This window comes from Myxine glutinosa, chromosome 6 (assembly GCF_964187855.1).
Source record: "Myxine glutinosa chromosome 6, kmMyxGlut1.1, whole genome shotgun sequence".
NCBI lineage: Eukaryota > Metazoa > Chordata > Myxini > Myxiniformes > Myxinidae > Myxine > Myxine glutinosa.
Window position 1 is genome coordinate 91,222,144 of NC_136266.1, and position 17,593 is coordinate 91,239,736.

A 17,593-nucleotide genomic window follows, 5' to 3' on the forward strand; every position below is an offset into this window, starting at 1 on the left:
AAATCCCTCTCGCTGGAGACGTGTTGTGCTGTGTCGAACAGCAGAACGCGGTGCACAAAAAACGTTCAAAGACATTATCTTAGATACCTGTGATTCACGCGGAGATAGGTTAGCTGGTGAGGTCCGTTTGCGAGTAGAGGGAGCTGTCAGTGACTTGCATGCAGCCGATGGACGTTACCATTTTGATTGCAGAACAACATTTATGGCTCCAAGGGCCGCCCAATTTGCCACTTCAACTAGAAGTGAAGCCCAGGAATCCGACAGCAATGACGAAGCATTCTATAAGGTTGTAAAAGCCATAAATGAGGACAAAATGCAAATCAGAAATTCCATCGATACTTACGAACTATACAAACATTGTGGGGGGAAAGTTCTTTCCAGAAGGTCGCTGATCTCTGACTTGTCAAACCAGAAGGACGCTGATCTCTGACTTGTCAAACCATAAGGACGCTGATCTCTGACTTGTCAAACCAGAAGGACGCTGATCTCTGACTTGTCAAACCAGAAGGACGCTGATCTCTGACTTGTCAAACCAGAAGGACGCTGATCTCTGACTTGTCAAACCAGAAGGACGCTGATCTCTGACTTGTCAAACCAGGACGCTGATCTCTGACTTGTCAAACCAGAAGGACACCTCTAACTTCTTCAAAGAAGGCGAAGTCCTTTGCTCTAGCTCTTCTTTCGGCCAAGACTGTGTCACCAAGATCTTCAGCGGTAAAACCGACTTCCTTGCTCTCTTCCTGGGGCATATCTGGTTTCTTTGGTCCCGTAAATCTGAGGACCTTTACATCGTCTTCTATTTGCTTGACCATTTCTTCCTTCTTTATGCGGCGTATGGTCTCGGCATGTTGAACACTATAATCTTTGTTAGACGATAATAGGCCAAATTACTATAATAGGCCATATTAATAGGCCAACACTATAATAGGCCAAATTTCTAAAATCCTCAATTTTCATCCAATTGACTTGAAATTTGAAGAGGACTTGCATATCTGGTCACTGAATTCACCCACCAAGTATTTTTGAGGTCAACATAGGCCAAAAGGTCAACATAGGCCAAATTTCTAAAATCACCAATTTTCATTTGATTGACTTGAACTTCCAAGAGGATTTATATATATGGTCACTGAATTCAACCACCAAGTATTTTTTAGGTCAACATAGGCCAAAAGGTCAACATAGGCCAAATTTCTACAATCCTCAATTTTCATCCGATTGACTTGAAAATTGAACAGCATTTGCATATCTGTTCACTGAATTCACCCACCAAGTATTTTTGAGGTCAACATAGGCCAAATTTCTAAAATCCTCAATTTTCATCCAATTGACTTGAAATTCGAAGAGGACTTGCATATCTGGTCACTGAATTCAACCACAAATTATATTTTTGGTGAACATAGGCCTAAAGGTCAACATAGACCAAATTTCTAAAATCCTCATTTTTCATCCAATTGACTTGAAATTTGAAGAGGACTTGCATATTTGGTCACTGAATTCAACCACCAAGTATATTTGAGGTCAACATGGGCCACATTTCTAAAATCACCAATTTTCATTTGATTGACTTGAACTTCTTAGAGGATTTATATATATGGTCACTGAATTCAACCACCATCTATTTTGGAGGTCAACATAGGCCAAAAGGTGAACATAGGCCAAATTTTAAATATCCTTAATTTTCATCTGATCGAGTTGAAAATTGAACAGCATTTGCACATCGAGTCACTAAATAGGGAAACTAACTAGTTGAGGTCAAAAGGTCAAAGTCAACTCAAGGTCAACCTTCCAAAATCATTTTTCATCTGAAAAATCGTCAATTTTCAGACTCTCTGCTCACCTTCACTCTTTCATTCCTCTTTTCTCCCGCCTCTGGAACAAACTCCCTCCCTCTCTTCAATCCCACTCCTCCCTCCAGGTCTTTAAAACAGCTGTTCACCACCATCTCTTGTCTTCCCCCATCCAAAACCTTGATCTTTTCTACCCCCATTAATTCACCCCAGATCCATTTTTCTGAAATACCGACTTCTTTCCTGGAAGTTCTAGATGTGTCCATGTGTTTTTTTTTACCTCTCCCACCCCCCCCCCCCCCAACCTCCCGTCCCCCTTCCCACGCCTCCTTCCCCCAAGCCCTCTCCCTCCCACAGATCTCCCGATGTCCCTGCTCTAAAATGTTGTACTTGTGTGCTTCTCCCTCTCTCCCCATCTTTTCTCACGCTCCCTTTATTTCGTCTGATGTGTACGTTTGTATTTTGTCATTAATGTTAGCTCTTACACGAGCCTCGATCTTGTATACAAAAAGCTTTGATCAAGATTGTAAATTTTAATCTTCATGAAATGGACAATTTGCTGTATGAATGGAAAACTTTTGGGGGGGGGGGGGGATTTTGCAAGTATCGTGCTACGCATGACGTCTTCTTGTTTTAATGTTGGTGCATACGACAATAGAAGAATCTCGAGGTTTTCCCAAATGTGTCTGACGTTGATGATAAGTAACTGCAGAGAGAAGAGTTCATGCTCTAAGCGATCAGAGATGACCATGTATATATCGCTCGACAATGTCCGTAACAGCAACATTTCACTGTGCTAAGTAAGTTCTCCGATTTCAGTGCTGCTAAAACGATAAGGGAGTGTTCATAAATTATGTAGTGGGTGGGGCAGTGAATTGGAAGTAGGTCAGCGTAAAACTTTCGTGACCCCCCCCCCCCCCCCCATGTACCAAGGTGGCGAGCACAGATGCAGACAGGACAGATATTGTACGCAGAGGGCCGTTTCAGGTTGACCCAGCATTCACCTTTCCCAGAAGACAGGATGGTAGACATTTTCATCACCACTACACAAACAGGACATTTGTCAATGAGGAAACAATTAAGCAGAGCTGGCTCATCTACTCCAGGAAAAACAATGCAGTTTACTGCTTCTGTTGCAAACTGTTCTCCAGCAAGACATACAAGTTGGTTAAAGAAGGACTGTCAGACTGGATGAACATTGGGGCCTTGTTGAAAACGCATGAAAACAACCCTGATCACACAAAGAATATGGTCACATGGAAAGAACTGGAGCTTCGACTCAAGAAAGGGAAGACAATTGACCAGGTAGAAATGTCCCTTATAGAAGCATCACAAAAACCCAGGAGGGAGGTTCTCAATCGCCTGGTCGCCATTATTCAGTCATTAGCAGAAAGAAACCTGGCTCTTAGGGGAACTGTTGACACTTTGTACGGTCAGAATAATGCCAACTTCTTGAAAGAGGTGGAACTTTTAGCCAAGTTTGACCCAGTAATGAGGCAACACGTCAGCCAAGTTGAAAGTGGAATGAATTCTCATGCCACCTACTCAGGCAAAACAATTCAAAATGAACTGATTACTTGCATCAGTGACAAAATGATGGAGAGAATGGTGGTTGAAATTAAACTGTCCAAATATTATGCCATAATTTTGGATTGTACCCCAGATCTCAGCCACCTGGAGCAAATGTCTGTTGTGATCAGAACAGTCAAGCTGGAAGAAACACCTGAGATCAAGGAGCACTTTTTGGGCTTCCTGGTTGCACCCGAATCGACAGGTCTTGGGTTGTCTGATCTCATTTTGAGCAGCCTGGAAGACCTGAACATTCCCTTCAGTGATTGCAGAGGGCAATCATACGACAATGGTGGCAACATGAAGGGCAAAAACAAAGGAGTGCAGGCAAGGCTTTTGGTGAAGAACCCTCGTGCCCTGTATGTCCCCTGTGGGGCTTACATTGAAACTTGTTGTGGCTGATGCTGCCAAGAACTCTATAGATGCTACCAGTTTCTTTGGAAATGTTCACAAGATCTACACTCTATTCTCAGCTGCTCCCCAGATATGGGCCATTTTGAAACGGCATGTCACCATTACTGTAAAGTCCTGGAGTGAGACGAGGTGGGAGAGCCGTGTCAACAGCATCATCCCTTTGCGCTACCAGGCATCTGGCATAAGGGATGCATTGTTAGAAGTCAGGGAAAAGGCAACAGATGCCATCACAAAAATCGAGGCCCAATCTTTGGCAGAGGAGGTTGGGTCATTCAGATTCCAGATTTGCAGTTGTGTGGCATGACGTCCTCTCCAGAATCAACACAGTCAGCAATCTACTGCAGTCTTCCACAATGCAGTTGGATGTGGCAGTCAACCTCCTGGAGAATACTAAGAGCCATCTGTTAAGCTACAGAAACGATGGCTTTTCTGCTGCACAAGCTTCTGCAAAAGATGCATGTGAGGAAATGCATGTGCAGACCGTACTCAAGGAGAAGAGACTGCGAAGCACGAAGATTCACTTTGCCTATGAAGCACCAGATGAGCCAGTCAGGGATGCCCTGAAGAGGCTAGAGACCACATTTTTCAATGTGGTCATCGACTCTGCCATTGCATCTTTGGACGACCGGTTTGATTGGTTTGAAACACTTGGACAAGTTAAAAGCAAGTTTGGGGTACTGCAAAGCTTCCCAACCTTGGATGATGAAGCACTGGAGGAACAACGTGAGGAGCTTGAGAACACACTGAGGAGTGGAGAGGAAGCCGACATTGATGGGAGAGCTGGCCATGGAAATCAGGAACCTTCCTCAGTTACCCCCAAACAGTATGACTGCATTTGAACTGCTGAACTTTGTCCACAAGAAGGAACTGACAGGGTTGTATCCAAATCTTTGGATATCCGAGGATTGCCTGTACCCTGCCAGTGACAGTGGCATCAGCTGAAAGAAGCTTTTCAAAGCTTAAGCGGATAAAGACGTACCTGCGATCATCTATTATATGGCACAAGACCGCCTCACTGGACTTGCCATCATTAGTATTAACCATGAGGTTGGCAACCCAAGGCAGGTGTCTTACGATGATGTCATTCACGATTTTGCTTCAAGAAAATCAAGGAGGCAAAGATTTTGAGGACTTTCTCACTGATGTTGGATGGTGGTGAAAGGATGGATAGCTATAGCTTCCACAGTAGCCTATAGCTGTTGTTTTGTACAATAGTTAACATTTTTGTCGTGTTCACTTTATTTATTTTGAATATTTTGCACTCGTATTGATTGTTCATTGCTATTTAATTGTCAAAATATTTTTGTTTTTATTGGTGTTCATTTGTCATTGTCTACTTAATTGTTTCTTAACTTCTCAAATTTTAATATAGTTTTAATATACACTGTTTTCAAATAAAGTAAGAGATTTGTTGTTAATTCATTTGTCCAACTCCATTGCATGCGTGTGTGTGTGTGTCCATTCAGTTATGAGCAGTATGTGATTTGGTGGTTGCGCTGGGAGTGTTTTGGGGCCACAAACAAAATCTTGTTTCGGGCCACCAAAATCCTAAGGCCGGCCCTGCTCATAAAATAATACCTCTCGCTCGTGAACCATCGTCGTCTCCTGACTTGTTCGTATTTCCTCCGTTAATAATATTTTGCCGCAATATTACTGTAAAGAAAAGTTGTCAGAAATGACAATATATAATCGATTCTGGGTCTAAAACTTGTGTACGAATTTATGGGCAACTTGTAAAAAAAATACCAAAGTTAGTTTTGAAACCATTATGCTACATGTGATCAAAAGCAACTGCGGTCAGAACACCTATTACAACGAGAACGGCGCTGGGAGAGCGCATCGTCTAGCCTTGCATGCTCATTCTGAACAAGAATACCAGCGTTAACATCCATGCATCCTATTGTCACCTAGTTTCTTGGCAAGGGTGATGAATGTCATAAATGTAATTCTTCACTCACATCGGGTCATAGATCAGATATATTAAGTTACAGATTTTGATTCAACCAATTAATCGCTGGAATACCACTTCTCCGATGACGTCATCGTCATTACCCGATATGCCCCATGGGGAGTTCATGACATGACAAGTTTCGATTTTTTCCATTGGGGCAGTTTGAGAAAATGTCCAAATGTTTTCCTTTCATCCAATATGACCCGAATCCTGAATCAAAATCTAATCGGCCTGTTCTTGTCACCTACCCAAATTATCATCTGTCCAGAACTTTTTGAAATGTCATGTGGTTTGTGGCCCCATTTCTCAACGGTAAAGAATCACTTGAAAAATTATCATATCCAGATATTCACCAAAAATCTAATGATTTTGTCCTTCGCACAAACCCAACCCCTGTCCACTCAGTTTTGTCCAAATCCATCCATACTTTTTTGCGATATCCTGCTCACAGGACAGACAAATTGACAAAGGTGAAAACATAACCTCTGGTCCGCTGAAGGTGGCTGAGGTAGTAAGTAATAAACCCCTCTAGTTGCACTAAGCACCACATCGGATTGAGCCTGCAATCACTGGGAATCGACCCTCCTGCTCCTGGAGGAGCTTGGTAGTCAGCACCAGGCAATACACGGGTGGCAGCGCATTTGTAGTTTGCCATATTCAATCGCCATGAGAATCTCGAGCTGCGTCGCCAAAATACACCTCACTAGCAATTTGTTTTGACTTTGAAATCACTTGACTATGGTGTCAACTTTCTCCAAAGTCAATTTTAATTGGGCGAAGCTTTGATTTTACCATGTCAGGGATGGTTGTGGACAACTATTACTTGTATTTAATCCTTTTAAGTACACTTGTCACAATCCATTAAGCCAATGATAAATGGAGAATAGACAATTATCACCCTCCAGCTAAGGGAAACAAGCATTCTGAGTATTGCGCTGCAATACATGTCCCCTACCGGCAGTCTGTCGTCCGGAAAACTGTTGGGGAAATTACCAAAGTTCAAAGTGCTATAACTTTGTCAAAAATGATCGAAACGTCGTGAAGTTCGAACTTGATCTGTAACTTATCATAAGGAAACCATGTACCAAGTTTGAAATCATGAGCATCAAGTTTAGAAAAAAAGTCCGGAAAACTGTTCTTTGCCTGACAGACGGAGGGCAAACCTAAAGTCCCCTCCGGTGTACACCGGTAGGGGACTAATAAGGAAAGAGCACTACCACCTGCAGACAACAAATGAACCCCTCACCACCAAAATGCAAAATGCTCAGAGTAACTGAACTTGCACAAACATTACATGAAAGACGAGCAAGGGGAAAATTGCAGAAATGCATATTTTATTGGCCACAAGGTTTTCATTAGAGCAACGAAAGAAAGAAAATGTGCTTAGTTCTTGTAACCACAGCTCTTGCGACGACCACGAGCCCGCTCGAACTTCCTCCCCTTGGATCGAACATAGGGCCTGAAAATAGGAAGAAAAAGAAGAAAAAAGGATAAAACATTTATCATGTTAACAAATACTACATATGCACGTTCAGTAATGAGCAGGTGTGGTTCGGGAAATGTGTGGCTCAGAAAAGGTGTTCCAGTGAGCATACTTTGCGTGGCTGTGTGGTACACCGGGTGCCCGTCCAAAGTGGCGGCATGCCTTGCGTGCTTTGCGTGGACCTGCGAAAACGCGACAATCACGGTGCACAATAAAAATCCACAAGGTACAAAAGTTAACAATAACGATGTACCATTAAAGGTGTCTGTCATGTTTGGTTAACAGGAAGCGTGCCTACCTATGACTTTGCCGATTGGTTTGATCAAACATATACATATATCATGTCTATCAGTGAATCGCTCAATGAGGATGTAAAATGAAGTGAAACGCTCGAAAAAAGGGCATTTTATAGCACGTTGTGGCTGCAGTTGTTTGTGTGCTCCTTCCACGTAGTGGTGGGTGGTTCGTGTGCAGCCTGGTTGCATCATTTTCAGTGGGTGCGTCTGCCGCTGATGCAATGCCTCTCTATAACCAGTTATCTGGTACTCAATTCGCCGACCTCGGAAGGATGACAGGCCGAGTCAACCCCACCTGGCGTTAATTCAACGGGATTCAAACTCAGCACCTTAGGATTCCAAGCCCGCCGCCCATCAACTAGGTGATTCCACGTAGTTATATATTGCAACAACAAATATTACAAGATGTAACTTCGCTCGCTCCTCCCATGTGCATCATACTTTATTCCAAAGGGTTCCTGCCATCGTGCCATCAGAACCACCACATCCAAGCTCTTGCTCCTGATTCTTCTTCTTCTTCCATTCCAGAAGGATACGCTTTTGAAAAAGGCATTTTTATCCCCACGCTTTTTGAAGTGGAAAAAGCCAGGGGATATTGCAATCGCTTCCGTCTGTCTGTCCGTCATGCTATCTCCTCCTAACAAATATTATAATTGTTAGGAGGAGATAGCATGGTTATTGCTATCTCCTCCTAACAATAATTATTGTTATTATTGGTTGTGCAGAAATTCAAACCTGGTCGCTATGAATTATGATCATCACATGCCAAGAAGATGCAAGGGCAGTGTCATTTTGGCCCAACCCCCAGGGTGGGGGTCAAAAACCAAAAAATGCAATTCCAGGCACATTGTCATACTAAACTTGGTATTTGCAGTCAAGATGTAACCTTTTGGATTTCTCACGCCTCGGAGTTGGGGACAACTTTAGGTGGGAAGCATGGGGATTTGCAATGACACCATAGACTTCACTCTATTTAGGACCAAAACAGGCACCGTTTTTTTTTTTAATACAGTCGAGGCTCTTAATAAGAGCTAACACATTAAACATGAAAACATGCACGGACACATAAAACATACAATTAAGGGAGCGGGAGAGAAGGGGGGAGGGAGAGGGAAGCACACAAACCCAACAGGAGAGAACAGGGATGTCAGTAGATCTGTGGGAGGGAGAGGGCTTGGAGGGACGAGGCATGGTATAAAGCAAATGAACACTACGAGGAATTACAGGAATTAAGATTGAAAGAGGTGGATTTGGTGTGTTTTAAAGGGGGTAGAAAAGATCAAGGTTTTGGATGGGGAAGACAAGAGATGGTGGTGAACAGCCGTTTTAAAGACCTGGAGGGAGGAGTGGGATTGAAGAGAGTGAGGGAGTTTGTTCCAGAGGCGGGAGACAAGAGGAATGAAAGAGTGAAGGTGAGCAGAGAGCCTAGATTTTGGCAGTTTCACAAGAAGAGGGTTGCAGGCAGATCTTGTGCGTCCTGCATGAAAATTTGGGGGACAGAGCACAGATAGAGCTGGGAGAGCTAGGCCGGAGAAGAGTCGGTAGAAGAAAGACCACCAACCTGCCAACGGTGAGCGAGTGAAAGGCAAATTATTGGCAAATTCTTCTTCTAAGTTCCAAGTAAATAGATTATTAGCTATCCAATGGTGCCTTTTTTATTATTCAACGGCAGCTGGAATCCTTTAGAGTTTAGATTAAAGCCACACTCGCATGCACGCACGCACTACACGAGCCAATCTAAATAAATGTTTGGTCATGTTGTAACATCAACATTACCTACTGTAAATAACGCTCCATGATTAGGCCGACATGAGCAACCAAAAGTGAAAATGGGGTTTGGCAGTAATGCAAGGAAAGGTACAGCCACACCTCTCAGATGTGATGTGGGGAATAAACAGCAAAATACTCCTATTGACTGCAAATATGATTGATACACTTTAACAACATGCATTTCAAGGCCATTTTCCCTGCAAGAGCGGGGGTTAGCCTTGCGGTCCCCATGACAATCTTACCATTTTGCCCTATTTTCTGCATCTCTCCTTGTTAACCCACTTGCCCGCATTTCTTCTTCGACCATCTTTAGCCAAGTCTTTCTCTGTCTTCCCCGTCCTCTACTTCCTTCTACATTCATTTCCATCACTCTTCTCAGCCAGTCACTTTCATCCTTCCTCAACACATGACCAAACCATCTCAACCTGTTCCTCTTCACAGCATCCATCACAGGCAATATTCCCATCATCTTTCGCAATTCATCATTTGTCTTCCTCTCTCTCAACGATACTCCGCACATCCGTCGAAACATTCGCATTTCCACCCTTCGTTCATTACCCATGTCTCGCTCCCATAAATCATAACACTTCTCACACATGCAGCATACACTTTTCCCTTCAGCTTCACCAACACTCCCCTCATCAGCACACCACTCAGTTCCCGAAACTTCTTCCATGCACATCTCACTCCAGCAACCATTGCCGAGTCTGATCCACCTTCTCCATTCAGCATGTCTCCGAGGTAGCAAAATGTTTTCACACCTTCAGCTTCACGCCGTCTCCAAGATCGAACTCAACATTTCCTCCATCTGCAGCTCCCTCTGTGCACACCTTACATTTGAATGTAGCTGCCACACTGGTTAATGACCCTCTCAGACCACTACATTTTTGAAGAACCCACTCAGCGCACATTGTACATTGAATGGAGTTCACTCCGACACCCTTCCTGCACACAGCACACGGCCACTTCCCAGTTATTTCCACCTCACCACATGCTTTACCACTTGCCATCACCTTCGTCTTTCCTATATTCACCTTCAGACCTTTTGTCTCCATACATTCCTTCCACTTGTTCATCTTCTCCTTCAGTCCATCCATACTTTCTGCAATCAACACCAGATCATCTGCATACAACAACTCCCACGGTAAACCCTCCTTTACATTCCAAGCCAGCACCTCCATCACAGCTACAAATAGTAGTGGACTTAGTGCCGACCCCTGATGCACTCCCACCTTCACCTCAAACTCACCACTGTTCCCGTCCTTCGTCCTTACAGCTGTGCGCGCTCTTTTGTACATTGCCATCCCCACTCTGATCAACCATTCCTCCACTCCTAACTTCCTCAATGCCCATGTCACTACTTCACGTGGAACCCTATCGAATGCTTTCTCCAGATCAACAAACCCAAGAAACAACTTCTTCCTCTTCTCCATATACTTCTCCTGCAACTGCCTCACAATGAAAAGCGCGTCTGTCGTTCCTCTTCCTGGCATAAATACAAACTGCATTTCATCAATCTTCACTTTCTTCCTTATCCTCCTCTCCAACACCCTTTCCAATAACTTTATCGCTCGATACGAGCCACAGTCCAGAGGGTCACCTTTCCCCTTGTATAGAGGGACGAGGGTACTCAGTTCCCAATCCACTGGAATGCGGCCTTCTTTCACCACCAGATTGCAGATCTCTGTCATTCTCTTCACACCCCAATTTCCCGCTGCCTTCAACATATTATTCATACCGCTTCAACATATTTAACAGTGGAAAATAATCCAAAACAACGTCGAAAGCTTCATGATAACCAAAATCAAAAGCTATTGAAAAGCAGAAAGTGGCGTTAGGAAGTCACCAAAACCAGAGCCATTCAGAAGACAAGTTAAAGTCATGCTACGCCATTGGGCAGTCAGCTGACACGCATGAGAATCATCACAAGGGCAAAGTATTGGTGACAACCAGGACAACCACAGACAGGTGAGTCCATTCTACATTCTACTCATTCAATGAAAGGTTGCCTTTCATTGGTGGATTGCAATTGGTGCAGTGGTGGCTTGTTGGTGAAAATACTGGACTGGCATCACTGAAGTGGTGGGTGCAAATCCAGATAAGGCAGTAGTATCAAGGAATTGGAAGTCTAAGTTTCAGGAAGTCAACTTAGTTTTACAACAAGCCCCATTACTACTGCATTGTCAGTAAAAACCAAGCTGGCGCATTAATGGCCTTCAAGGTAGGATAATCTGCTGCTCCACGCTCGGTGGAGCACACACCTCCGCCAGGCTGAACAGGTTATGTTTTGTATCCCACTCATAGGCCGGATCTGGATTCGGACCTGAACCAAAATCAAATGAGCTTGCTCTCGTCACCAAACCAACTCGTCCACCAAGTTTAGTCATAAGTTGTCCATAACTGTTTTAAATATCATGTTATATATCCCTTTTCACCAGATCTCTCAATGGTGAAGATTCACAAATAAAATAATTCTCGTATCCGAATCCATATTCAGATCTACACCAAAATCGAATCGATTTGTCATTGTCAGACACCCAACCTCTCTACCAAGTTTCGTCCAAATTCACCCACAACTTTTTGAGATATCCTCAAACCCAAGATATCCTATGTATCGTTTTTGGCCCTATCTCCCAATGGAGAAGAATGAATGAATGATCGTTTTAAGGCCATTTTCCCGCTAGAGCGGGGGTTAGCCTTGCGGGCTCCATGACAATCATGGTTCCCTGTTTGAGGCAATGTTTTTATGGCCGGATGCCCTTCCTGACGCCAACCCTTGGTCACGCTCTTACGATGCGCAGGGATACGGTGTACCTATTCTAAATCGGGGTACACACCGTGATCATTCATCCCCAGCAAGCTGGTACTCAATTTGCCGACCTCAGGAGGATGACAGGCTGAGTCAACCCCCCCTGGCGTTAATTCAGCGATCGACCGGGATTCGAACCCAGGATCCTAGGACCCCAAGCCGGCACCCTAACCGCTAAGCCAACACCAGGCATCTCCCAATGGTGAAGAACAACCAAAACTTCTACTGGCCGGATCCGAATCCGGATCTTCACCAAAATCCTAACATTTCATCCTTGTCACATTCACGACCTCTCTGCCAGTTTTCGTCCAAATCCGCCCACAACTCTTTGAGATATCTTGTTGACAAACAGACAGACAGGGGTGAAAACATAACCTCCATCCACCTTTGGTGGTGGAGGTAAAGATGGCATCTCTTTTCGTGCAGTCTGTCACCACGGTTTTTTCCCCCCCCTTTCTACATCATCTCACGGCAACCTATCCAGGATTCATTCTAGTAATTGAAACGTTTCTCAACTCACAGTGAACACAGTTGAAGCCCACGCAAAAGTACGGGCCTCCACTATTCACGGGGTGAAAATGACCAACATATGGTATGAAAAGGAACCAAAACACCGCAGTACAGCTTGCGCCGCGTTAACCAAACCACGGGGTCAGTGTGAAAGGATTATTCATTGGCAGGCGTTAAAGATCCCACGATATCTTTCAGGAAGGCATGAGCAATCACTATCATGGCTCAAATTGAAATTCGTGCCGCAACCTACAGGGGGCACTGCATCAACGGCACAGCTGCAGCACGATCAAATGATGCTATTCACAGCCATGTGACACGTGAAAGAGAGGCAGCAGCTTCACTGCAACTCTGTTACATTGGGAGATGTTTGATGTACCTTGGATCAAAACGGTACGTTTCCCCGTAGGTGCTAGAAGGGCCAGTTGGTCAAACGTTTGACACAAACCACCAGCCGCCTCAATGCGCTCACGCACCTTGGCAGTGAAACGCAGCGCGCAAACCTGCAAACGCAAACCGAGGCTGTAAGGGAACCTGCAAAAAAAAAACTAAAACGCAAAGTAGTTTCATTTATTTATAGGTCGAGTAACTTTAGGTAAAATGACCTATTGGGGATGTGAAATCCACATTACCTTCAGCTTAGGAACTTTGAGAACACGCGAGTCATTGGTAACAGATCCCACAGTCACACATGTTAAACCCTCGCGGCCATGCTTCTTCATCTGCCGCATGATGCGCGCGATGGATACAGGTGGCCGGTGCATTCGACTCATGAAAAGACGCTTCAGGACGATTTGATTGAAGCGAGAGCGGGTACGGCGGGCCAAGAAGCGGTACAACTGCGAAGAAAGGTCATCGGAAAATAAGTGATCAAAAGGGAACCACAAAGCAGAGACCGTCGATGGGCCAGATAGCAATCCGGCACTAGGACTTTGAGGTTATTGGAGGGCAAAGTATACACAAAGAATTAAGTTAAGCACCCCCCCCGTTTTTTTACAACCTCGCACATTACAAGTTTGTTGTCGTCAAAACAGTGTAATATACCCATGATATTGCTATATTTTCTGGAGAAGTGATATTATGGTCACATAAAAACATAACAATCATGCCGTTTTCAATATTTTATTCTGAATAATTTAAGGTGAAATTTTTTGGGAATTTTAGGCATATTTTCACCTCAATTTAAGTATGGAGCTATAGGTCCATCACGGACAGTGTGGATGACGTTTATGTTTTCTAACGTACAGTCATTGTTCTGAGAAGACCTCTAGCGATCTTTGCGTCAATAACGTGTGTAGGACCCACGTGATCGGATCACTGACTCAACCAATCACTTTTTTTCACTTTGATCACTCAATTTCATCAATGGATAATTGCTAATGTCATACCAATCATTATTTGATCTCACATACCTTAGAATATATGCCAATGTATACATATACACAAAGAATATATATTAGGGGGTGCTTACCTTAATTCGTTGTGTAGGGGTGCTTAACTTAATTCTTTGTGTATAGAACGAGTGCGAATGAAGGGAAAAGGACATTTTCATGGGAGACATGAGTAGGTGGAAGGGAGGGGAGAGGGCAAGGAATGGGTACTATAGATGTTGGGGGGGAGCGGGCAAAGAATGGGTACTCTCGATGTTGGGGGGAAGTGGGCAAGGAATGGGTACTGTAGATGTTGGGGGGGAGCGGGCAAGGAATGGGTACTATAGATGTTGGGGGGGAGCGGGCAAAGAATGGGTACTCTCGATGTTGGGGGGAAGTGGGCAAGGAATGGGTACTATAGATGTTGGGGGGGAGCGGGCAAGGAATGGGTACTCTCGATGTTGGGGGGGAGAGGGCAAGGAATGGGTACTATAGATGTTGGGGGGGAGCGGGCAAAGAATGGGTACTCTCGATGTTGGGGGGAAGTGGGCAAGGAATGGGTACTGTAGATGTTGGGGGGGAGCGGGCAAGGAATGGGTACTATAGATGTTGGGGGGGAGCGGGCAAAGAATGGGTACTCTCGATGTTGGGGGGAAGTGGGCAAGGAATGGGTACGATAAATGTTGGGGGGGAGCGGGCAAGGAATGTGTACTGTAGATGTTGGGGGGGAGCGGGCAAGGAATGGGTACTATAAATGTTGGGGCGGAGCGGGCAAGGAATGTGTACTGTAGATGTTGGGGGGGGGGGGGGGAGCGGGCAAGGAATGGGTACTATAAATGTTGGGGGGGAGCGGGCAAGGAATGGGTACTGTAGATGTTGGGGGGGGGGGGGAGCGGGCAAGGAATGGGTACTGTAGATGTTGGGGGGGAGCGGGCAAGGAATGGGTAATATAAATGTTGGGGGGAGGGGGAAATGGGTACTAAAGATGTTGGAGGGGGAAAGAAAATGGGTACTATAGATGTTGGGGGGAGGGGGGGGGAGCAGGCAAGGAATGGGTACTATAGATGTTGGGGGGAGGGGGGGGGGAGCAGGCAAGGAATGGGTACTATAGATGTTGGGGGGAGGGGGAAATGGGTACTAAAGATGTTGGAGGGGGAAAGAAATGGGTACTATAGATGTTGGGGGGAGGGGGGGGGAGCAGGCAAGGAATGGGTACTATAGATGTTGGGGGGAGGGGGGGGGGGAGCAGGCAAGGAATGGGTACTATAGATGTTGGGGGGAGGGGGAAATGGGTACTAAAGATGTTGGAGGGGGAAAGAAATGGGTACTAAAGATGTTGGAGGGGGAAAGAAATGGGTACTAAAGATGTTGGAGGGGGAAAGAAATGGGTACTATAGATGTTGGGGGGAGGGGGGGGGAGCAGGCAAGGAATGGGTACTATAGATGTTGGGGGGAGGGGGGGGGAGCAGGCAAGGAATGGGTACTATAGATGTTGGGGGGAGGGGGAAATGGGTACTAAAGATGTTGGAGGGGGAAAGAAATGGGTATTATAGATGTTGGGGGGGGGGGGGGGAGCGGGCAAGGAATGGGTAATATAAATGTTGGGGGGAGGGGGAAATGGGTACTAAAGATGTTGGAGGGGGAAAGAAATGGGTACTATAGATGTTGGGGGGGGTGGGGGGGGCGGATGGACGGAAGGGCGGGCGGGGAAGGGATGATATTATTTAGGATCTTTCAGGAAATGAACTAAACACCCCCCCGCCCCCCTTTCTCCCAAGATTATCCCACAACCATCAACCCGCCCCCCTCCCCCTTTATTCCAAATCCACGATGTAAAAGAAAATACCTTGACCAGAAGACGTAGATAGATATCTTGACTTTTGGGCTCTTTGCGCCGCACCTTGCGGTCTTTATTATGACGAATATCCACCCCCTGCGAAACAAACCACGTGGTGAGAAACTCAATTTAAATTGAAAAACTTTCTCTGAGCAATGAAGGTGAGTTGATGGTAACAAATGGCGCCTTTTTGGAACAGCGAGGAGTTTATCCGCTTTCTGGAGTTTCGCGTGAATAACTGCAAACAACACGTCATGGCGACTAATACTCGCTTCGCACACCCATAATCAAGCGATAACAGGGCTCGCAAAGGCGCGATGGAGCCGGATGACGCCACATCGAATACAAAGTACAAAATAGCACCCACCATGTTGGCCGAACCGAGGAGGAAAGGCCGCAATGCGCGCTGGGTAAAGTGACGTAGTTCCGGATATTAAAAATGGCGTTCATTTAGTTTTAAATAATTGCTGTTGTTGTTGTTGTTGTTGTTGTTATTTCGCTGATTTCAAGAGGGACACATTAAGCCACATATGAAATGCAATAAAATATATAAAACAAACGTTTAAAAGGAGAATATTAAAGTCACGAAATCAAACTAAAAGTTTGGAAAGAAATGTAGAATGCAAACAAGCAAACTTCAACAAGACTTCAATTCACTCAATCGAACAGATCGATACCCAGTTCGTCATCTTATCATCACATACCGAGCGTATACCCTGATCTCGCTTTAATGTGCTGGAGACAATATTTTTGGCCCTTACAAAGAAAGAGGAAATGATTCTGCATCCTATTGACACTTATTAATATGACCCGACTGCAAAGCCGCAATGAGCGGGCGAAGCCAAGGCCCCTTGCCACTATTTTACCCATCACTATGGCATCAGTAGGTTAGGTAGTTAGTTGTAGGTAGGTGTAGTAGGTACCGTACATGTTCAAAATGACACCATTTGCATTCTGGATGAGATTAAAATTTATAAAATTTATTTCTTAATTAATTCGTTGAATTCCGTCTCAACTTCGGATATTTCCTGCCGTGAAAAACTATCCCCTAAGGCTGCGAGATTTCTAAAAAAATAATTCTTCGTCAATTTTCGAATATTTGACGCCGTTTTCAGCCTCCGAAACGCGGTGATAAGCTATTTTGAAATATTTTTTCAAATGCTCGAATCTCATTGGTTCCGGTGTTTTGTGACGATTTTCGTTGAAGATAACCAGGGACCGTGCGGGCCCAGGGAACGAGGTTGGTCTTAAAGTATTTTAATTACAAATTTGAGGTGCATAAGATTGTGAATCAAACAAAGACGGGTGAAACAAACTCCTATTGAACTTTTTCGCAATTTTTTATGCATACTTCCGCACCCGCAAGATGGCGGCCTCCATGGAGCGATTTGGTGCGTCAAAGCTTCGAAATTCTCAAAGGATCCAGCAAAATCGGGCTTTTCAACATAATACGTACGTGTTCATTCACAACACCGGCTTCGCCAGCTATTACCAAGCGTGATTTATTGTTGGAGGGAAACCAAGCGCCTCCATTACAGGCCGATCTGCCATTTCCCCTTGAGGAGAGTCCGCCTGGTGCATCGTGTTTGTCGTTTGTTATTTCCATATCTACCTCATCGTGTGGAGTGCCGTTGGTTCATATCGGCGCAATTCCCAAAATCGACCTCTCACCTCGTAACTCCTCATTCGCAGCCGCACTGATAACTGACTGTTCTTGTCGTTCTGCATGACTTCCACCTTCAACCAGCATGGGAATCCGTGCACAGACTTTGGGGAATGTTACATTCCACTCACGTT

At 44.9% G+C, this 17,593-nt stretch overlaps 1 protein-coding gene and 1 non-coding gene across 2 annotated transcripts; both read right to left on the reverse strand.

Moving 5' to 3' along the window:
• Positions 1-7,038: 7,038 nt before the first annotated feature.
• RPL18 (ribosomal protein L18) lies at positions 7,039-16,217 on the reverse strand. Its single transcript, XM_068120619.1, has 6 exons — positions 16,164-16,217; positions 15,806-15,892; positions 13,222-13,428; positions 12,969-13,092; positions 7,317-7,386; positions 7,039-7,180 (listed from the first exon to the last, which is right to left on the reverse strand). Exons 1-6 carry the CDS (start codon positions 16,164-16,166, stop codon positions 7,105-7,107), a joined length of 567 nt encoding a protein of 188 aa, XP_067976720.1. The 5' UTR covers positions 16,167-16,217; the 3' UTR covers positions 7,039-7,104.
• On the reverse strand, positions 11,127-11,203 carry LOC137430424 (small nucleolar RNA SNORD10). The gene has a single exon (XR_010985066.1). It is a non-coding gene; the product is annotated as a small nucleolar RNA SNORD10 (small nucleolar RNA).
• Positions 16,218-17,593: the final 1,376 nt, after the last annotated feature.